This window comes from Canis aureus, chromosome 19, assembly GCF_053574225.1.
Source record: "Canis aureus isolate CA01 chromosome 19, VMU_Caureus_v.1.0, whole genome shotgun sequence".
In the NCBI taxonomy this organism is placed as follows: domain Eukaryota; kingdom Metazoa; phylum Chordata; class Mammalia; order Carnivora; family Canidae; genus Canis; species Canis aureus.
This window is the reverse complement of record NC_135629.1, coordinates 26,051,218-26,074,054: the sequence shown is the minus strand read 5'-3', so window position 1 is coordinate 26,074,054 and position 22,837 is coordinate 26,051,218. Positions and strand designations below refer to the sequence as shown.

The 22,837-nt window shown below is 48.7% G+C and overlaps 1 protein-coding gene across 2 annotated transcripts in view; it reads right to left on the bottom strand.

Annotated features, from left to right (window-relative positions):
- The window catches only part of LRIG1 (leucine rich repeats and immunoglobulin like domains 1), a 110,823-nt gene that overhangs the window by 33,790 nt on the left and 54,196 nt on the right, over nucleotides 1-22,837 (bottom strand). For both annotated transcript variants that reach the window (XM_077858128.1, XM_077858129.1), the window contains exons 4-5: nucleotides 3,247-3,384; nucleotides 47-190 (exon numbers count right to left, since the gene is read on the bottom strand). In XM_077858128.1, the coding sequence (XP_077714254.1) occupies nucleotides 47-190; nucleotides 3,247-3,384 (282 nt within the window). The remainder of the gene's footprint in view (nucleotides 1-46; nucleotides 191-3,246; nucleotides 3,385-22,837) is intronic.

The window sequence follows — 22,837 nt, the reverse complement described above, 5'->3', positions numbered from 1 at the left end:
ATAAAGTGTGGCTAACCTTAATTAAAGTGCAGGTTTCCATACTCACAGTTGTGTCAGCCTGGGTAACTTGAATGCTTTCATAGGAAGCTGGGTGATCCTGTTTTTGCTCAAGCGGAGCATTACCAGCGACCGTGACAGACCATCAAATGCTCCCGACTCCAGGGTGCCAATCCGGTTGCTTGCCAGGTTGCTGGAACGGCGACAGGGCAGAAAATGTCATGGTCAGTAGGGGGCCTTCCTCAGCCTGGTACAGACACCAGACCTGGCTGAGCTGGGGACAAAAGCTAAACACACCCGGGGGGGACAGGTGTCCGAGGGCACATTCATCGTCTTTACTCCTGGACAGGGGAGCAGGAAACTGGTGCGTCAGGACCATGCCCTTCGGGCCCTGATGGGATGATCACTTCAGCCTGGTGCACACTAGGCTGGCGGCCAGGGCTGCCTCCACCGGGGGGCAGGGTCGATGTCACTGACCCCAGCACCCTCACCGTCCAGCAGGGCTGTGAGAGGGCCCGCTGCACAGCCACCCATGGGATTCCCTCAACACCCACTGAGACCCAGGGTTCGAAGTCGGCAGGAAAAGCCCTAGGAATCAGAAAGTCCACTTCCAGGCACAGTCAGACCGATTTAATAAGTTAGAGAGGCAGCCTTACATTGTATTTACTTCTTAAAAAGATTTACTTATTTCAGAGAGAGCGTGTGTGCACACATGAGCGGGTGGGAGGGCAGAGGGAGAGGAGAGAATCTCTAGTAGGGACCCTGCTGAGCGGGGAGCCCAACTCGGGGCTCGACTTCCTGACCCCTGAGATCATGACCTGAGCTGAAATCAAGAGTCGGATGCTCAACTGAGCCTCTCAGGCACCCTACCAGCCTGAATTTTTTTTTTTTTTTTTAGATTTTTATTTATTTATTCATGAGAGACAGAGAGAGAGAGAGACAGAGAGGGGGGCAGAGGGAGAAGCAGGCTCCATGCAGGGAGCCCGATGTGGGACCCGATCCTGGATCCCCAGGATCACACCCTGGGCTGAAAGCGGCGTTAAACCACTGAGCCACCGGGGCTGCCCACTAAAGCGGGTCTCACTGTACTTTAGATCTGTATCTACACTCTCATAAACGTGTATAAACCAACTCATCTTAATCGTGTTAAATGTATCAAAGAGACACTAGTTAAACAGACCTGCCCAGGGTCCCTTTGGACAACAAGCAACTCCTCAATGGGACGTCCTCCTATAGGATTATGTGTGTAAAGAGCACTTCCCCTCACAACACACCGGGACATACAGATTGTACCTGTGACTCCACTGTGTGTACACTCTATCAGCTAATAAAAAGAAGAAAAAACAGAGAGGAAAGGGAAGAATAATAGGATATTCCTGTCAAGTTCCCGCTACCGCCGCATTCCTTCCACCTTCCGTGGACAAACGCTGCTTTTTGCAGCTAAAGCATAAAGGAAAAAGACCAGAGAGAATTTGCTTCACCAGAGACGGGAAGGGGATGAGGCGTTTTTCACTCCTCTGTCAGGCGGTGGCCCAGGACAGGGCACACGAGGATTCTGTGCAAGCAGGGCTGGACTGCTTGTTCCTAACACCCCACATTAAAGGGGAACAGTCTGTATGATGGAGATACATGGGCCAGGAGCTGCCAAAATAGAAAGTCCCTCCTGCTTTCATACAGAGAGAGGTCACTGCAATTCAGTTCAGTGGCTGTTGGTTTCTTTGTCCCAAGCAAGGGAGTGCCAGGTGGCAACAGGACACCTCTGGAAAGCCCTGAGTGGGGGCTCAGCATGGTCACGCTGGCTTTACAAAGGCCAGGGCCTCCCCCCCATTTCCAATTCTGGTGCCCTGATGCAGCCTAAGAAAGAAATCACATCCCCTCCTTGGGATCTCAGAAAAATCTGGGTACCATACCTTGGCTTCCCTGAACAGAGGGGTCAAAATAACTCCTACAACACCCTCATGAACGATCCCCAAAATGAGTCAGGATGAGTAATGACACGGGGAATGAAAACTCACATGTCATTTGAAGTTATCTCTGGAGCCTGGGTTTTTAGTTTCTTCCCCAAAGCAATATTTTTCTACCAATAAACAGTAAGCTCAACAGGTTTGAATGGTTCCTCCTCCCTTCCACCATGCACTGGGTGTGAGAAGGGCTGTTGGGATAGGCAAAGGGGACACACACCAACAAAAAGATCTAGGTGGTCCTGGGAACCCAGATGTGGGAGTACGCACCTCCTCGAAGAGCGCTCACTCCAGGCTTCAGGAGTGGGGTGCCACGAAGATCAGCACCCACCACGTAAGCCTCGGCAGGGAGGCTTCCCTGCGCCCTGCATTTGCTACATACCCCTGAATCTTCCCTCCTACCTCTCCTGGGAGGCAGTCCAGGCAATGAGAGAGAACACAGGCCTTGTCCTCCAGCTACACCTGTACTTGAGAGCCACCCATCTCAAGTGATGGGTCTGTGAGGCTGCTTCACCCCCTCCCTGCCTCAGCTTCCATCTATGCAGTCAGGATAACGCTGCTCAGCAATGTCCACAATAGTCAGACTATGGAAAGAGCCTGGAAGTCCATCGACAGATGAATGGATCAAGATGTGGTGTACACACACACACACTCTGAGTATACTACTCAGCCTTCAAAAAGAATGAAATCTTGCCATTTGTAATGATGTAGATGGAACCAGAGGGTATTAAGCTGAGAAAAGTCAGTCAATCAGAGGAAGACAATTATCATATGATCTCACTCACATGCAGAATTTAAGAAACAAAACAGAGGATCAAAGGGGAAGACAGGAAAAAATAAAACAAGATAAAATCAGAGAGGGAGACAAACCATAAGAGACTCTTAATCACAGGAAACAAACTGAGGGTTACTGGAGGGGAGGCAGGTGGAGGGATGGGGAACTGGGTGATGGGCATTAAGGAGGCCACGAGATATAAGGAGCACTGGGTGTTATATGCACCTGATGAATCACTGACCTCTACCTCTAAAACTAATAATACACTATATGTTAACTAATTGAAATTTAAAAAAAAAAAAAAAAAGAAGAAGAATGCTGTTTAAGCAGGAGATGCTCTACAAATACGCACACAGAAGACAGTGGACCGGGGTCCCCCGCCCTCTGCCCTGCTGAGGAAAGCCAAAGGTGCATGCCCAGCCCCCCACCCCAGGCTCAGCCTGGGCACAGGGGAGAGGGAAACCCATGCTCTGCACCCACCCTGGGTGCAGACGGCAGAGCAGGGGCACTTACAGCTCCTTTATGCGCAGCCCGTGGGGAAAGCAGGTGTTCCGGATCTCCGTGATGTTGTTCGAGCTCAGGTCCAGCACCTCCAGGGAAAGGTAAGCCTTCAGCTGACTCCCCTCCACACCGCGGATCTTATTGTGCTGCCTGAAACACACAGAGGGAGGGGACTGGAGTCTGTTTGCAGAGAAACAACATTTTCCCCACTGTTTCTTTCAGACACCTTCTTCCCTGATTCAGATAATTCTCAAAGTGGTGCTGCTCTTCAAATGAGGTCTCCTTCTTTCTGCAAAGTTATCACCTGCTGGCTGGGTGCTAGACAGAAGATCGAATTTCCTGGCAGTGACATGTTTGTCTGCCCAAGTTCAAAGCCTAGGCTGCTCTCCCCAAGGACAAGAATGCAGGGGTTATGTACACCATGCAGAGAACACTGAGCCAGAACTCAGAACTCACAAGTGTGCATTCCCATAAAGAATGTTCCTGGTGAAACCAACCAGCTCCTGGTGGGGTTCTCATCTAGAATCTTCAGAATGTAGCCCAAGCCCATCACTTATGGACTGCAGGCACCATAGCCTAGAGTTCAGGTCTAATCCAACTTAATGCTCATGACACACCTCATGTTTTGCCACATGTGAGGATAGGCACAAGGGATTTTTTTTTATTATTATTATTTTTTTAATGGCACGATTCTGACAACCTAAGGAGAACAGGATTGATGCTCAGTCTACCTGGAATTAGATCCAGGTAGAATCTGGAGTGAATCTGACCCTACTGACTCTACCCTCTTGATAGCTTTGTTCCTCGGTTTCCTCGTATGGAAGATGGGGCCGTGACCTCTTCTTTTAGAGACATGGATCACCCAGCTGAAACCACACGAAAGCAGATGTTAACCTAAGTGTTCAGAGTGCTTAACCCCCACCCAAAAAAGGCATTTTACCACCATGACTTATTTGCACCTATAGTCCTCTTTCTGGAAACCCCTGAACTTAACGAACTAACCAAAATTTATCAATCAGGAAAAAGATAACAAATGCTGGCCAAGGCTGGAGGCTACGGGGACCCCGGCCCCCAATTGTGGGTTTGGCTGTGCCAGGCAGATTCAAACCACAGCAGCCTTAAATCCCAATATTCAGATACTTCAGAATCTGTTGGGTGGTACTGTTGGGCCTCCAGTTCCAGGCACTCACTCAGGCCAGTTTCTGAGTCAACAGTGTCAGGGTCCCTGGCCAATCAAAGCATTCTTGAACACAACACAAGGAAGCCAGGCGTCGCTTACCAAGTGGCATCTCTTTTAAACAAACACTTGACCAAATCGGTTCCAACAGGCATAAACAAGGCTCTCTTTCCCAGAAGCTCTGGGGCTGCTTGTCCACTCCTTTGTTTTTTTCTGCAACTCTCCCAGGCCCTGAACCCAAAAATCCATTTACAAGAGCACAACTCCCCACACGGGGAAGTCTCCCCAGAATGAAAGGCCATTTTTCCCTCCGCGTCCTCTCCCTGCCAAAGCTCTGTCCTTTGAGTTCTTTATTATGTTCTTAATAAAGATGGTCTCTTCAGTTTTCTGCCTCCAAAAGAAAAAGGGAAAAAGAAAAGAAAACCTTTATTATGTTAAGTATGGGAAAAGAAGAACAAGAAAGGCAACAGAGCTGAGCCTCATCCAAGGAACTGTGAATGCAGGACCAGGGAGCCAGGAATAGAGGATGTGAAGAAAGCCGGCAAGGAGCACCCGTGGCCCGAAGTCATGCAAAAAGGGACTGTACACAGAGGAAGGGGCCATGGGACAGCTGGGAGCCCCCCTGACGCTTCTCCCATTGTGCCTCGTCTCTCTCCTCTGTCTCTGCCCTTCATCCTATACCTTTTTTGGTCTTTCTTGCCAGTCTGTTTGTTCATGGATTCAAACAGGTTGTGGGCCCCTAGGTGTACCAGGCCCACTGTGGAGGAAGGACTTGGTGATGAGGAGGCGACTCTTTCACATGCCGTAGACATCCCCAGTTGGCCCAAGAGGCAGCCCCAGGGATGAGACACAACCGGGCGTGAGAGTGAAGGTGACAGGCACCGGGGACACAAAGTGCCAGGGGCAGTGCTGAGTTCTGCCCCGAGCAGGGTGTGGGGGCCAACTCCAGGGGCTGGAGGCGGACACTGGGAAGACCCAGGCCAGGAGCTGGGAGGCAGGCAGAGCACAGCAGGCGAGGCCTCCCAGGCCAACCTGGGGAATAGGGACTCCATGTCACCACAGTCCAAGAGAGGGGGCAGCAACACAGACAGAAGACAAGAGTAAGAGGCCCCCGAGGACCTGGAAAGGAGAGCTGGGGGCTGCATCAAACACTGATGCTAAATATTCTAGTCTGCAGATCTGAAGATAACCTGGTTAGCAGGCTAGTGGGTGTGCCTGCCATCCCTATGTGTGCGTGGACTACTCCCAACTCAGTAACCTGAGAGAACCTGTTAAGCCATCCCAAGGAATGGGGGAAAAACATTTGTAAATCATGTATCTGATAAGGGATTAATATCCAGAATACATAAAGAACTCCTAAAGCTCAACAACAAAAAACCCCCAAACAACCCAATTAAAAAATGGGCAAAGGACTTGAACAGATGTATCTCCAAAGAAGACATGCAAATGGCCAGCGGGACATGAAAACTCAACATCAATAACCTCACACTCATACAATTGGTACTATTAAAAACAAAACAAAACAAAAAAACAAGAATGTGGACAAGAATGTGGAGAAATGGGAACCCTGGTGCCATGTTGAAGAAAATGGTATAGTGGTTCCTCAAAACATTAAATATCACACAACCCAGCAGTACCACTTCTGGCTATATATCAAAAAAAACTGAAAGCAGATCTCAAAGAGATATAAGCACACCCATGTTCATAGCAGCATTATTCACAATAGCCAAAAGGTGAAGCAACCCAAATGTGCATCGAAGGATGAATAAACACAGCACACTCTACACGTACAATGCACTAAGTTCAGCCTTAAAAAGGAAATTCTGACCCACGTGTTATACAATGAGCATGAATCCTGAGGACTTTATGCTAAGTGAAATAAGCCAGTCACAAAAAGACAAATGCTGTATGATTTCACTTCTAGGAGGTAATCTGGAGTAGTCAAAGTCACCGAAACAAAGTAAAGTAGTTCTTTCCAAGGGCTGGAGAAGGTAGGAATGGGGAACTGCTGAATGGGTAGACAGTTTTAGTTTTGCAGGATGGAAATAGCTCTGGAGATCAGCTGTACAACACGAGCGTATTTAACACTACTGAACTATACACTTGAAAACTGATTAAATTTTGTGCTATGTGTATTTTACCACAATTTAAAAATAAAACAAAAAACCCAAGTCAGTTCACAAGAATCCACTGCCTACCACTCAAAACGATGACTCTTGCATCTCATGGAGGACTAAGTCCTCACAGTGGTCTCCGAAGCCCAAGTGACTGCCACACACCCGCCCTGCTGCCTCATTCCACTGTACACACCACCCCACACGGCCCTCAGATAAGCAGGCACACACACGTCTTAGAACCCTTGCACTTGCCTTTCTGCTTGGAATGCTCTGCCCCCTCAGATGCACAGAAGGATGCCCCCTTACATCCTTCCCATCTTTATTCACACATCGCCTTTGCAATGAGGCTTCCCTGGCCAGGTTCTCTAAACCCACAGATTCCTCCTGCCCATCTCTCTCTAACACACACTTTCAAAAAAAAAACAAAAACAAAAACAAAAACAAAAAAAAACACACACTTTCCACTCCCTTGCCTGCTTTATTTTTCTCAAAAGCTCTAACTATCACCTAATATATTCAGTAATATGCTTATTTCTAAGTTTAACACCTTCTCTCCGACCAGGATATGGCTCAAGGAAGGTGGAGATACCTGTCTGATCTGTCCACTAATGTGTCTCCAACCACCGGAACAGTGTGAAGCACATAACAGGTGTTCAATAAATACGTGTTGAATGATTCATAAAAAATGAATACAAGTTGAATTTCTGAATCTCAGAGATTTGGGACTTGTCAGCATTGAGGCAGAAGAAAATCATTAAGCAGATGAGTTCAGTCAGGGAACGTGAAGGAAAGAAACCATGTCAGTGGCCCAGTGGTAGTCCTGCCCAGACAACACAACACACTTAGTCCTTCACGGGTCCTCAGGGCTTCAACACTGCTGGTCCCAGCTGCTGAGGATGCACTGCCGTCTCCACCCCCCCTTCCCCCCCCGCCCCCGGACTGATCTCTCTACTCTAGCTCAAAGCCCTGATCAAATTCTTCCTGAACTCCTGCACTCTGGAAAACTGGCCACACAGTTCTGTGCTCCTGTAGACTCTACCCACCCACCCCCCAACATGGCAAAAAAAAAAAAAAAAAAAATCACACTGTGTTAGAGATCTCTGTGGACCGTGACAACCCCACCCAAGGCCAAGAGCTCATCACTGGCATTTGGCATAGCACTGAAGAACCTGCCATGAGCACTGCCCTGCCTGAGTTCAAATCCCAGTTACACAGCTTTTAGGTGTGAACCTTGAGAGGAGCCTCCTCTATAAAGCAAGGTGTGAAGTTCCTATACCCCCCGGGTGATGTGACCTGACACAAAACAGTTGCTCAATAAAACCAGTTCTTGTTTTTATTAGTCATATTTGTATCCTCAGAGCCAGGCTCAGGATCTAGTTTGCAGGAGCTGCTCTGGCAAAAGAATGAATAAATATAATAAATGACTGGTTCCTGTCTACTTCTCTGCCATATTTCAATGCAAAGCAGGCAGGCCTGAGTCCTCTCTCAGGAACAAATCGTTGACTCAGGGCCCTCAGTCTCAGCTCCGTGCATGAAATAAGTGTGTTCCAGCTGGAGAGTATCATCTTGGGTAGCTGTGCTTCAAAGCAAATCCCAGACGAAAGCTTCTGCAGGACTCCACGGCCAGAGAACTGACGGATCCCCAACCAGATGCGTTACATTCCCCTCCTCACTCCCGCAGTAAATGTGGCTTATGTGCACGCCCTGACCACAGCCCACCAAACCCTATCCTACCCGATCCCGGGAAGTCGGCTTACCCAAGATGTCCCCTCCAGACACCCACCCATAAAATGCCAGACCCAACGTGGTGGCAGTATTCAGGGGAAGCCCTCCTACCCCCTTGAGAGTACACAGCTGTGAAAATGTTTTTGCTGCCCTGATTCCATCAGGTGGTCCACTTTCAAGAAACTGTCCATGTTTTGAATGCCACGTGCAACACGGAGGTGGTCATCATGTCTCCTTTAATGTAACTGACTGTCCAGTTCCCAAGAAGGCCCACACTTAGCTTAGTAACTTCTAGATCTTTGCTCAAGTTCTCTTTAGCAACAGCTGACCAATAACTCAACACCTGTACACAGCAGGTCCTGGGTGAAGTCACAGGGAAATCACAGAGCAACCTAAAGGGGCAAGTACTATTAATCTCTGTACTTCATAGTTAAAGAAACTGAGGCTTGAAGATCTCCTGAGGTCACACAGCTGCGAAGCAAGAGGAACTCAAATGCAAATTCAGAAGGGCAGGACTATCAGGCGTGCCATCTCAGAGGCTCTCCCAGCAGAATTTTAAGGACACAGTCCTGGATTCAATCCATAAGCCCTCGGCAAAGCTTGGCTGGGTCTGAATGCTAGCTGGCTATTTCCTGGTCTCCTCAGACCCATCTGCATGACCGGCCTCAGCTCGGCCTAGCTTTTGTATCAGCTTCCTGGAGGCCTGTGCGAGCAACTCTCCAGAGGGCTTTGTGACTCTGGACTCTCAGCAAACGAGGCAGGGAAGCTCAAGTCCTTACTCATGGATATTCTGGGTGGAAAGAATAGTTCCTCTGAGATCATGTCTTTAAGGATGTCTAACTGAGGGAGGATTGGCCGCCTTGATTCTTGGGGAACGGAGAGCTGCAGAGGGACACCCAGGCTCTCTCCACCACTGAAACCAAGTGAGAAGGGCTCTGCGGCTGTGGGGCCAGGGAAGGTGCGGTGCTGATCCCCGGTGCCCACCTCCACCCCGTGTCGGTTTACCCCCTAGGCAGCCCTCAGGGGCAAGGAGAACTTAATACAGCACAAGTCTATTAAACCAACACCTGTTAAAGGCTTCAAAAATAAAATCGGTCTTCAAAGGCAGAGGGCAGGCAAGATAAGCTCTCTCCACTTGGCTACATTTTCAGAGTCGATGTTGAATTGGACGGTAAAACAGCCAGGGGCATTTGAAACCAACATTTAAAACTTTTCATCATAAGTGATTGTTCCACTATGGGTCTGTGAAAGGTTCGTTTACAAGGTCCTCCCGTTGGTGGTGGAAAAGATCTCATGTCACCGACAACAGCCAGGAAGAAAGGGAAAGCAGATCAAAAGAAGCAGGGTCACGGGGGTCAAGTGGATTACAGCTGGTTCCTGAAATTATGCTCCTATTGTCTACACCAGGACTCAGCAAACGTCTTCTAAAATAGGCTTAATAGTGAGTATTTTAGGCGTTGTGCCTCATGCATTTTCTGTCATGAGTACTCAACTCTGACACTGGAGTGAAACAGGACAATATGTAAATGAATGAGTGTGACTGCTCCCGTAAAACTTTATTTACAGAAATAAGCTGTGGGCCACATTTAGCCTGCTGCCTACAGTTTACTGACCCCTGGTCTACACTATAGCAACCAGTTTGGGTTGGTGGGGGAGTCACCCAGATTCTAACTCTAGCTCTGATGCAGCCTTAGAACTGTCGGTAAATTACTTTCTGCGCCCGGCCTACCTACCCGCAAAATGGTACTCAATGACTCTCTACAGCAGAGAACCCTTCCATTGTTCCTCTAGGGCCCATGTCAGATGGCACTGATTGGAATCTTTCCCACTGATGTCTTTTCTACCTCTTCAGGAAGTAAACTGGGACCTAAGTCTTCATCTTCATTATGTCCCTCAAAAGACAACCCAGGATCCTGACCAGGGAGAGCCAGTGGAGACAGGTAGGCAAACACGGTGATCTTAAGAGAATGGAGATCCTCACTCTTTATCCTTACTCCTTTTAATTCTTCCAATTAGGCAAACACACTAAAGCCGGCCAACCCACTGTCCTTAACATCTAAAGCAGGCACACCCTGCGGCTCTTCCAGAGAATTATGGTGACACCCAGACACTGTCAGCTCCCAGAGTGTTGATTCTCACTAGTAACAGCATGTCTTCCATGTTATCTCAATATCAAACTTTTAAAGGTCTTCCTTAACAAAATCAGCAAAATTGATTCCAGGCCTTGCTTTATTTAAACCTTTGGCTAAGACATAGTTTCGCACAATCTAGCCCTGAAATGGGGTGGGCATTGGGGGGGGGGGTCATACACCTGCCACCACCACCCCACCCTGCACTCAGCACAGTGATCCTGGTGAGCATCCTTACGATCCACACCCTGCAGGCTTGGAGGACCAGAAGCATCTTGTACCTGGCCTATCCCGTACTGTCCCAGAATTGGTTCTATGGTTCTGCACCACAGCACTTATTACCCCCAGAGCAGGCACTCCAAGGTCTGACCAGAATGGATGAGGGCGTTCACACACCCTTCAGTGCTGCCTGGGGCTATGCTGTAATTCTGTAGCCCATACCTGGAACCCATAGAAGACTAGACAATTTGTGACCTTGTTATTATTGATTTCGTTGTAAAACTCAGTCAGGGAGGCTCCGATGCCTACCTGAGGGGGGTAGCTGTATTATCGCAAGCGCCAAAAGATGCTAATCATTTCAAGAACACCGATGAAGATAATAATTTCTCCTTTGTTGAAAAGTACAGCACTGCCAAACAGGCCATGTGGCCCAGTGGTGGCAGCTGTTCTATTTGTTTGCAAATGTTTTCATGGCAATATTACAGGAATACTGAGAAGTGCATACATCCTAAGTGCAGAGCTCAATGCCTTTTTCCACGTGTTCAGCCATGTACCAACTGCTCAGATCCAGATTCAGAACGTATTCAGCCTCCTTCCTGTCCCTCTCCTGGCAGTTCTTCTTCCCAAAGGGAACAGCTCTGTTCTACCACCAATGACTAATCTTGCCTACTTTGGTGCTTTATACACATGGAATCGCTCCCGATAGGCTCTTCAGTTTCCAACTACTTCCACTCAACGTTCTGCTCATGGGATCCATCCACGCTGTTGTATGAGCTGCCATTCTTTTTCATCACCATATCTCTACAGAGCATACAGCAATTTACTTTTCCTACTGTTGATGGGCATGGAGTTATTTCCAGTTTGGGTTACTGCAGAAACCACAGCCATGAACACACTTCGTGCATGTACCTTTGGGTGCGTACTTGCACTCACCTGCGACAAGTATCTACATCCAGGAGTGGCACCTATGCACAATCTCAGGGCATGCATTGGTTCGGCCTTAGCCAACATTGTTAGTTTTCTCTTAAACCAAATTCCCCAGAGTTGAAATGTGTCTGAAAAGCCATTTGATCCAAGTCTGATGCTTCCCGCCGCTTCACTCAACCACAATGTCAGATGCTGCCACCCTCCCACATCCCTCTGCCTGCACCTGTCCCCCACAAAAAGCATCAGGAATACAGCCTGGGGCCGCAGAGCATGGCTAGCTCAATCTAATCTCATTCAGGTGTCCAGCAGAATTCTTTTAAGTGGGGGCCTAGTGAGCACCAAAAAAAGAAAGAAAGAAAGAGGATAGAAAACAATTATTCTAAGCCCCAAATTGGCAAGAAGTTAATGTGCCCAAAGTACCAGGACCAACACCACAAGCAACTTGAAATAGGGAGAGAAGGAGGCTATAAGAAGAAGTCCAGAAGAGCTTTCCTAGGCAAATGTGAAGAAACATTTCACTGCCCAGAATGACAGTCCAAAGCAATATCCCCTCAACTAGACTGCTTGACATTCACCTTCTTAAGCACAAAAACCAAAACCATCTGTTCTACTGCATACACTGATCATCTGCTCTAAGAAACCAGTGACGCCTCAGAAACGGCCCAGCTTAGGTTGTTTGCTGGACAGGAAATGAGGATCAGAATAAGCAGGTTTCTTTCTCTCTCTCCTTCTCACTGCCCACCCCTCCCCTCTGCTGCTGGTGAATCATCCGTTCCCTGGGGAATTTTGGCAGATTCTCAGCCTGGCTGCAGATGACGTTCCGGATCTGTTTATTCAGGTGGAGATCGGATAAAAAACAAGAGCAGCCCAGTGGCGGGATAAACAGCCTCCACCAGGCGGGGTCAACCCCTCCGAAGGCAGGACTGAGCTGTGTCAACCAACCTCCTGACCCCTTCACTTCCTCTAGGGTCACTCTCCCCTTGGGGTCTTCAACGAACTGTTTTGATTAACTCCTTGCAAGGGAGACGTGATGTCCCATCCCCATGGGAGTGGCTGGCCCCAGGCAGCTCAGTGCAGCAGAGCCCACTTGGTTTCCCCCACCCTTACACACATCGAGCTGGAAGCCGAAGATCAGGAATGGTCGAGTCAGCCACCGTGGTTCTGTGAAGTCTACAGGGACAAAGACCACAAGTGACCATAAATCAACAGAATCCTCATCCAAACTACCAGGGTTCTGCATTCCATTCCATGGTGTGCTAACAAACAAAAAGACAAGAGAACCTCCAAAGGAAACCTACATGGCTAAGTGAAAGAAGCTAATCAGAAAAGGCTGTCTACTCTGTGATTCCAATATAGGATATTCTGGAAAAGGCAAAAGATCAGTAGCTGCCAGGGGTTACGGGGAGGGAGGGATGACTAGGTGGAGCTTAGGGATTTTTAGGGCAGTGAAACTATTCTGCAGGACACTGTCATGGTGGATACAAGTCCTTGAACATTTGCAGAAGCCCAAGGAATGTACAACAGTGAACCCTAATGTAAACTATAGGTTTGGTTAATAATGTATCAATATTGGCCCATCCATTCTAACAAATTTACCACACTAATGTGCAAAATGTTAATAGTGAAAACCAGAGGACGAGGTATACGGGAAGCGTCTGTACTCTCGGCTCAATTTTTCTATAAACTTAAAAGTGCTCTAAAAGTCTATTAATTACAAACAGATGAAAACAAATCCTCCTAAGGTATTAAGAAGTCCCGAGGTCATTACATCATTAGAATGTAATTAGAATTTTGAGCAGTCTTCTTTACTGCTATATCCTTCGCACCTAGAACCATCCTTGGAACATAATGGTGCTCAATAAATATTTGTTGAATAAACAAATGAGTTGCCATCTTAGTTCGGTCTCCTATATTCTCCACCACAAACCTGAACAAAGGAATGTTATTCAGAAAAAAATACTGAGGCGACCATCCAATTAGAATTTTTTTTAAGAAATTAAAGGTTAAAGTCTACCTAGAATTTATTAGGTAGAAAACCTATCATGTTTAAAAGAAAATGCCTAATAAAATGGACTTTAAGGTTAATTGTGCATTTTCCCCGGTTTAACCCCAAACAGACATTCACAGATTAGCCAGGATTGGCAAAGGTGAGCCAGGTCTGCTTCTCGTGCAGTGGCTAACGGTCCGCCCATCCCGTACCTGGCAGCAGTGAGGAGCAGCCCTGTCCCAGTTCCCCATCATGCCTTGGCCACAGGGGGAAGGGTGATGAGGAATTCAACTAGGGGAGCTCCTAGCAGACACCAGTGAGCTCTGGAACACCTAGCTACCACACCTGGGCTGCAGTCCCCAGGGAGAAGGGCTGTCCCATGTTAACACTAGCGGGGACTCTAGGGGTTGGCCAATGCTTGCAGAATCAGTTCCACGACCATGCAGAGGTTACCTGCCCTGGCATCTGAGCAGGGCAGAGCGGCACCAAGCTGAGCCAGGGCATGGAAAGCCAAGAACAATGAGCCCCTTCCACCCAAAATTCCCATCTACACAGGGCCACCCTTGGGTCAGGAAAGCCAAGTGTTTCTTTTCTGGTCAAGGCCAACATGGCTGCTCAGTTCTCTCCCTTGGCTTTATCTTTCCCTAAGTCAGTCAATGCATCCTTGTTTTTTCTTCTCCTTTTCTCCCCTGCCCTGGCAAGCTGCCACCCAGCACACAGCTGGTGTTCCTCTCCAGCACACTGGAGTCCTCACAGATGAGGGGCCCTGCCTGGAAGTGCACAGAGCACCAGGCTGTGGGGCTGCGTCCTGCAGAACCACAATCCCCGATGCCAGCGGGGAGCCCACGGGTGCTGCAGGAATGCACTGGGCTCACTTAACTTCTTCTCATCACCATTTTCAAGGTCCCTGTGTCTGCGTCCCTCAAAGGAAGCAGGGAGGAAAACCAGTGTGCCTCATGGTGAGCTTGTGGCACAGATCCTCCCAGAGTCAAGGGGCTGGCAAAGAAAGGTGGGCATGGTGGAGAGATGGTGGTGGTAAGGAAGGAGGCGGGTAAGAGAACCTTCAGAGTCAGGCTCCAATCCCAGAAACTTTCAACAAGGGGTGTCCACTCAGCTCATCTTAGAGGGTGTGAAGCCGCTGCAATGGTTGACATCTCAAGACTGGGAGGGTAGGTTGCAAGTGTCCCCTCTCTTCCTGCCGTGTGCTGTGATGCAACTGCTGCACTGCACAGAGTGAGCACCCCTCTCCTCTCCACTGGAAACGCTGGGCAGCAGCGGGGGGAGGGGTGTGGGCACAAGGGGCAGCCTGAGAACCTAAGACCAACAGGCTCTTTTGCTTGCCACAGTAGTTTGTGCCCCTGGGAGACCTCACCAGTCAGGACTTGAGGATCCCCACGTCTGGGTTCCACCACTTGGTTTTTTAGGAAAGACCTCCATACGTTAGGACCTGTTTTTGCTAAGCTCCAGAAACCCAAAGATGAGTTTTGCTTAGACAAAACGGTAATTGCTTCTTTGATTTACAACACTTTGGCTGACAAAAGGTTTCAGAGGAACACTCTTCTTTCAGATAGCCGGGGAAACCTCTAACCCAGGGAGCCTTACTCAAAATTTCCGAACAAAACATAACATTCTGGTGGCTGTGCCCCCATCTTGGCCTCTGCAGCCAGCAGTGCTCTTGCACTCAGGATGCCATCCACACCACGATCCAGAGCAGAAAGCAAGGTGCTCTGCTGACGGATACCCATGACTGCTACTCTCCCAACGAGGCCGGCAGGAAAAAGGTAGGAAATTCTATAATACGTTTCTCTTGGATATAGTAGGGCGACGACAGAATTTTTCCTCTTCTCTCTTTTGCATACTATTTTAATGTGCTTATTATGTAAATAAATTGTTATTTTACAAAGCTGTTAGTGCAACCTTAGACACTGAACTCTGGGACTTGATCCTTAAGTGCAGAAACGCCTGGCCTGCCTAATAGTCCCAAGGTGGAGGGCCTTCTGGGGCGAACACTGCCCAGGGGCAGCCTAAGCAGCAGTGGCCTTTCTTCAGGGGGTGCCAGCAGGGGCTACTCCACTCATGCACCAGGTACCCATTCATCTCCAGGCAGGGCTAGCACAAGGTTCCAGAGTCTCCTCGCGGACCCCTTGAATCCTAACAGTCTCAGGGCACACAGCAGCCTCCAGGTGGTAAAAACTTCAAAGGGCCTTTGTAGTCAGAGCCTGGACTGGTGCCCTGGGGCCTCTGCAGTCTCCTGGAAATGGTTCCAACACTCCCAGTACTGGACTGGGCTGCATAGTGGAACCTCCCCTTGCTGCTACCCGCCAAGGAGGCACACCACCCTTCTTTCTCAGTAAAAATGGAGCAGGAATAGCAAGAGCTAGAGTAGCAGCAAGAGTGGTCTCAATGTTCACATTTTGTGAGTGCTTACCAGAAGTCAAGCTTTGGCTAGCTCGTTGAATCCCCATGACTACCCAAGAGATGGGTGCTGCCCCTATTTTATAGATACGTCAGAAGGTTAATACAACAGGAAGCAGGGCAGCTAGGATTAGAGTGCAGGAAGGAGTCCTTATCCTGCTGCCCTCCTCGGTATGTGGCACCTGCACAAGAACGTAAGTGGGTAGAAGGATTCCTGGGGAACAGGGCTTCTCTGGACAGTACCCTGTGCCACCCACCTCCTCTTGGCATGCACCAGGCTACACCCCACATCTGTGACTCCACTGGAGGTGGACCCAACTCTGCACACTCGGGGCGGGGGTGGCGCAAATCCTGCAGTGGGCCACAGAGCACGCCCCCACCCCTCCACAGGTGCACAGGGGCCTCCTGGACCTGCAGCGTCCACACACAGCTGCTGCAGGGCCTGGCCAGCCCCCTCCTGTTTCTACTGGAGTGGTCACTAAACAGGTGAGAGTAGCTCTCAGTTCCTTAGGCCGTTAAGTTTGACGAGACAAAACTGGGCCTTCTCCAGGGAGCAGGGACAGGTAGCACTGTGCCCTACCACACCAGAGAAGGCCCCTGGTAAGCCAGATTCCGAGGGGTAAGGTCCTGGTCTGGGGTCATCCACTCAGCCCATATGCAAGCCCTTCTTCCCACTGGCCCCAGGCCATGCTGCTCTCTGGAGGGAAGAGGCCAAAGCAGCTTTATCAGACAGCCTGTGGTTAAGAGGACAGAGAGATGGGTCTGTGGGTGCCAGGGTGCCCCTGAAATCCCTTCGAGGGCCACAGATGGAACTTGCCCTCTGCTGGCAATAGAAACATTCCCTGTGCTTCCCATGCCAGCTTCCCAGCAGCTCTGCGGTTCCAGCAGAGGAAAAGGTTACTTTAGCCCTTGGCTGCAGTTTCCGAGATAAGACCCTCTCTCCCCTCTGGGAGTGACACCACTGGTGTGCCTTTAAAAATAAAGCCGGGCCTGCTTCCTGCTTCATCTAGAAGACTTCTAATTCCCCAGTCATACGGTTTAGGATATCTCTTAGCACACAATTTCCTACGCCTTCAATGTAGGATCTGACTGCACTGGGGAGGGTTAAGGATGTGTACAGTAGGATTAAGGAGCTGGCCTTTTAATGCAGTCTTTCTTATCTACCCTGAAGACGATAAGCTCTGCTAGAACATCAAAGTGGCACTGCCTCCAGTACCCTTGGCTCTGCACCTACAACCAAACCACTCCTTTGCCTTGCCCGTTGTAGCTTCCTGCAGGAGCCAACACTTGCTCTCTTTCTTTCTTGAAACCATAGGCTTCAATTTTCTTCTTTGTTTCAGGTTTAAAAAACAAAACAAAACAAAAAACAAAACAAAACAAAAAAACAACCCTACCATCATAGATCCAAATGTAAGACATATACCACAAACTTCTAGAGAAAACCCAGCAGAAAACCTTTGGACTCTAAAGCTGGGCAGAGTTCTACTTGCCACTAAAAGCACAAACCAAAAAAGGAAAAATTAATACACTGGACTTCATCAAAATAAGAAACACTTGCTTCGAGAAAGGTCCTGTTATGATGAAAAGATAAGCTACAGACCAGTACAAAATACTTTCAAACCACAGGTCCAACAAAGAACCAGTATCTAGAATACATATAGGAAAAAAAATTCTGAAAACTCAACAGTAAAAAGCAAAGAATCCAATTAGGAAATGGGCAAGAGGCACAACATCGTCAAACAATGGCCGTGATGGGGAGGACCCAATCATTCATACGCCACTGGTGCCAATGCAAGATGGTACAGCCACACTGGAAAAGTACGGCAGTTTCTTAAAATACTAATCACACCATTACCATACAATGCAGCAACTCTACAGCATGCATCCCAGAGAAGTGAAAATTGACATTCACTCCAAACCCTGCACATGAATGCTCATACCAGCTTTATTCTTAATAGCCCAATGTGGAAACACCCCAGAGGTCTCTCGACAGGTGAATGGTTCAACAAGGTGTGCTATATCCGTATCATGGAGTACTATTCTGCGATAAACAGAAGCCAACTACTGATAGTAGATGGCTCTCCAGCGAATTATGCTGCCTGAAAGGAAGCCAGTCCCAAAAAGCTACATGATATGTGAATCCACTTATATCACATTCTTTGGAAGAAATATATAAATGGAAGTTATATATAGGGAAAGCAAATCCGACATTGCCCAGGGTGTCAGGGCAGAAGGGAAATGGGGAGGCTTTGAAAAGCGAAATGAGGGATCTCTCTGGGGATGGAGATGTTCTATAACTTGACTGTATCAATGTCAATATCCTGGTTACAAAAGTTTTATAAGATGCTACTACTGGGGGGAACTGGATTAGGGTATAGAAGAATCTTTCTACATTATCATTATTTACAATAGCATGCAAATCTACAATTATCTCAAAAATCAAAAGTCTAAAACACCAAAAAACATGTCATGACATTCCTTGTGGAATCAGATAGAGGCCCTGACAGATTTCATGGTAGAATCATGCTACCTCTTTGGTTTCCAGCTGTTCCTCCAAACCAGCAGAAACTGACCTAGTAGGACTCCATTCTGAAAGCCAAGCACCAAACACTGCTGGGCACTCTAGGATTTCTGAAATCTAGGGATAAGTATGAACTTCATTATTTTCCACTGTTGAGGAAAGGACAAGGGGGTGCGGACTCCTAGTGCAAAAGGGGATGATGTTGATAAAGCCTGTGAGAAGACCAGTGTGGCCCCAACCTGGAGCATCAGGAGTGACCACGCGGTCCCATGCCCTCTCCTGGCCGAGCCCCAGCACCGCCTGGCTATGCAGCGGGGCTCAGCAGGTGTCCACATCTGGACACAGGTCAGACTTACACTGCCATGCGAGAGAGTCCCCAGGCATCATCCCTGGAGCACTAGCTTTGGAGGACTTCCATGAAACAGTTCCGGAATACCTGCACACACCCTCCCCTGTGGGCCCTTGCAGGCTCCTGAAGCAGGCCACAGCAAAGGAAAGGTATAGACAGGGCTCCCATAAAACTACCTTTCATTCTGCTCGATTCTGCATTTGGCAAATTTACATGATGCAACTCATCTCACACAGCACATGCGGCAGGTGGCTCACTGTACCGTGCCCTACTCCCTCATTAATAAAGGCTTTAACATGTCCTGTAGCAAAGAAAGCCGCAGATCTCTAACGCTAGAGTTTCTGAACTTTCTGACTCAGACAAGTAGTCAGGATGGGCTGGATGCATGGAGGGACCTGCCGTGATTCTCCAGCTTCACTCTGGAGAAAGCCTTTCCCCAAACCACTTGCTAGCCCCTCACAGGTGAGCACCGGGGTGAGGCAATTTCATATCTAGAAAGCAGCAAGATAAGGATTCACCAGACAAGGGCCACCCTCCTTCCTCTAAGGCACACTGCCCACCATGCAGGAGTTTCCACTCCATTTTCTCTCCTGTAGTACTCTGTCCAGCTTGTCAACAAATCAGGAAAAGCAAGTCCTTTTTTTTTAATAATATTTATTTTTTATTGGTGTTCAATTTGCCAACATACAGAATAACACCCAGTGCTCATCCTGTCAAGTGCCCCCCTCAGTGCCCGTCACCCAGTCACCCCCACCCCCTGCCCTCCTCCCCTTCCACCACCCCTAGTTCGTAGGAAAAGCAAGTCCTATCTCTTGGCTGGAAAGTGCCATGCTCTCCCTCCCCAAGAGCCCCCAACAGACTACTTCTGTTATCACTTGTTCCAACTTATTCTCTTCATCTTGATGATAAATGTCTAGAACTACCCAATATGTGTCCCATGCCCCACAATCGCTTATTCTTGGACTGACCGCTTTAGTCCTTCAGTTTTTCATTCACTCAAACGTCTACAGGACGCCTATTATGTGTAGCTTATATGTATATACATAAAATATATAAAATATTTGACTGCAGCAGCATCATCCCACTTTCCTCAACCCTTGTGTCCAAAAAACACACACTGGAGTCAAGGAGGAAAAACACAGATGTGATGGGTGCACTGACAGATGGGGACACAATGGTGTGGGGGAGGAGGCTAGGCCAGGAACAGCCATTTCAGACCACAGTGACAACATGAATGAGGCCAGAATCCAGAGATACAGTCTGTGGGGGCTTCCCCCCGTGCAGTTTCACACACAGGTCAAGGCAGTAAGTGGCAAGGAAGAAAGGGAATCTAGGACAAACCTGCAAGAACCAAGACTTTATCTCAAAGGTGACGGGGAAGCCACAAAGGGATTCTTCCCTCATTTCCTCACCAAACCCAGACTGCGGGGCAACCATAAGGCAGACGGTTCCCTGGATGGTAGGTGTGGAGCTCCCTGCAGGCCCCGTGGGGAGGGGAACAGAGAAGGAAGGGAAGGGCGGAGTCTGGGCACCTTTGGAGACAGACCATAAGGAGTCCCCTGGAGAGACAGGCTACAGGTGCCAGGTTTGGGGTGAACAGCAGCAGTGGGCCAGGGTGCTAACCTCCCACATCATTCAAGCAGACTCTTCAACATGGTGCTCAGCAGGCCCACTGGGCAGAACTCAGCCATCTGGGCCTCTGCCCAGAACCCAGGGCCCCACAGCCAGGTCTCACAGGCTGACAGGAGAGGAAGCGGTCCTGTGCCCTCTTGACACTGGTTCAACATGGCTGATGTAGAACCAGCCCCTTCTGGTTATAGAACCAGCCTATAAGGGAACAGCAGCCCAGAAGAGGAGAGGGGACATGTGGAAAACCCTGAAGTAGGGTCTCTGGCAGGGTCAGGGCTGGAAGCCAAGTGGCAGGACACTGGTTCCTCTCTGAATGGTACTGAATGATGGGGAGGCTATGTGCACCCAAAGAAAGGATGCTTCCTCCCCATCCCTCAACCCTGGGTGCCAGCACCCATCACACTATATATGGCATGCATCCTGGGGTCAAGAGGTAGGATGTGCTTTGTTGGGTGATGTCCTGACGAGAGGAAAGTGAAGGGCCTTCGCCTGCCAGCCGATAAGTCACCCTAAGTCACAACATCCAGCTGGAGGTGGGCAAAGAGCGGGCCAAGGTTCTGTTAAAATGCACAAGAAGGAGGCCAAAGGAGAAACAGGTGGGATCCTCAACAACCTGCCTTCTCTTCCCAGAGATGACCCATGAGGCCACCGAGGCAGGGACAAGACGAACCTTGGCCTCATACAGGAAGCTAATCTGATTATTTCCACGATGTACAATACTTTGCTTTTTGAATCCATCTCCCTAGATAATTTAGTGAGTCTGTCCAGTACTCTTAGGTGGAACCACAGAATTGCTGGAGAATTCCTATTAGCACACACAGGAGAATGAAGAAGAGGAACAGGGCCAGTCCCCAACTGGAAGGAGCCCTTGGTGGTGAAAGGGTGGAGGACTACTGCTGGTGAGGCTGGGGAGCGGCTGGGGGTGGGGTGCAGGGAGGGGGGTGCCGGGATTGCTGGGATGGCCGGTCCTCACTTGGACTCCCAGGAAATTACAAGGCAGAAAAACCACTATGTGTGCTGAGAGCCACTGCTTTTTCTCCTTATAAAAAAGAACACACTCGATTTGGAACAAACACCACATTCTGCAAAGTCTCAGGAAATCTTTCCCCCTCATTTCCAAAATTCTACCTTTCTGACTTACAGAAGGGCCAATTCCAAGCACAACCCTCACAAAACTCCATCGCATACATCACATGATCATTGAAACTCAACATTAGCACTAGAATCCTGCTGTCTCCCAGTACAGCTTTTGGGTGGGATCTGAGGGGACCTTCCCTTTCTACAGCTCATGTTTACAGATTTTCCTTTTTAAAAAGAAGGGCAAAAAGTCTTACTTCTGGAATTATGAAGAACAAGTTTTCTGAAAAGATGGAAATAAGTTTTGCCTATCATTTTACCAGGAAGATGGTCCCCCCCCCCCCGCCCCATCAGAAGGGGACTTCTCTGACTTACAGGTGGAATGCAGGTGAGAGATGGTCCAGAACGCCAGCTTTCAGGGCAAACAAATGACCCAGATTAGGGGGCAAAGCCAGAATCAAGCTCCGTGAATCACCAAAGGGGGGCATGTCCAAGCAGACCCGAAGCCCACCCCCATGCACCCCATAGGCAACACAGTTTCTCAGTCATTAAGTGGTTAACTTGACAGTGTCTTCCAATTAAATCAGGAGTGGAAACCTCTGCCAGAGGCCCCAGAATCCTGGGGTCAGCTTTAGCATTTACTTCCCCTCCACCTGTACCAAAAAAAGAAAAAAAAAAAGCACAGGCCAGGAAGGTAGGGGAACCTGGGCACTTTCAGTGACAGGTTTGAGAAGGAAGGAGTCAAAGGGAAGACAATACCTTTCACTTGCAGTTACCCACCTTGGGCTCATTAGAAAACTTTGGCTACACATCAAAATGACCAGGGGAGATTTAAAAAAAGCACCAGTGCCTCCTGTGTCCAGTGCCCCCAACCCAGCCCAACATTTTGATATTACTTGCTCTGGGATGGGACCTAGAAATCTAGGTTTGGGGTTTGTTTTTTTTTGTTTTTTTTTTTTTAGTTCCCAGGTCATTCTACTGTGCAGCCAAGAATGAGACCCTTTTAGGTATTTGCTGAGTGTTTCGGGGACTTGCTGCACCCACCCCAGGTAAAAAAAGGGGCAGTGAGAGGAGAGGAAATCAATGATGCTGCTACACTCAGAGTTCCCTTAACAGGAATTCACCTATGAGGACGTTAAGGACCTATGCACACACAAATATGGAAATGATCTATAAACTTCAACTAGGTCACCAGCGAGTGACCCATAATGGGTCTCTGCAAGTGAGGTCTGTTCTTAGAGGATGCATATAGCCTATGCCTCGGTCTAACACGAAAGCCCCTTGGAACACAGCAGCAAAATCAGGCCCTGCTCTGCCCACAATGGAGGGCG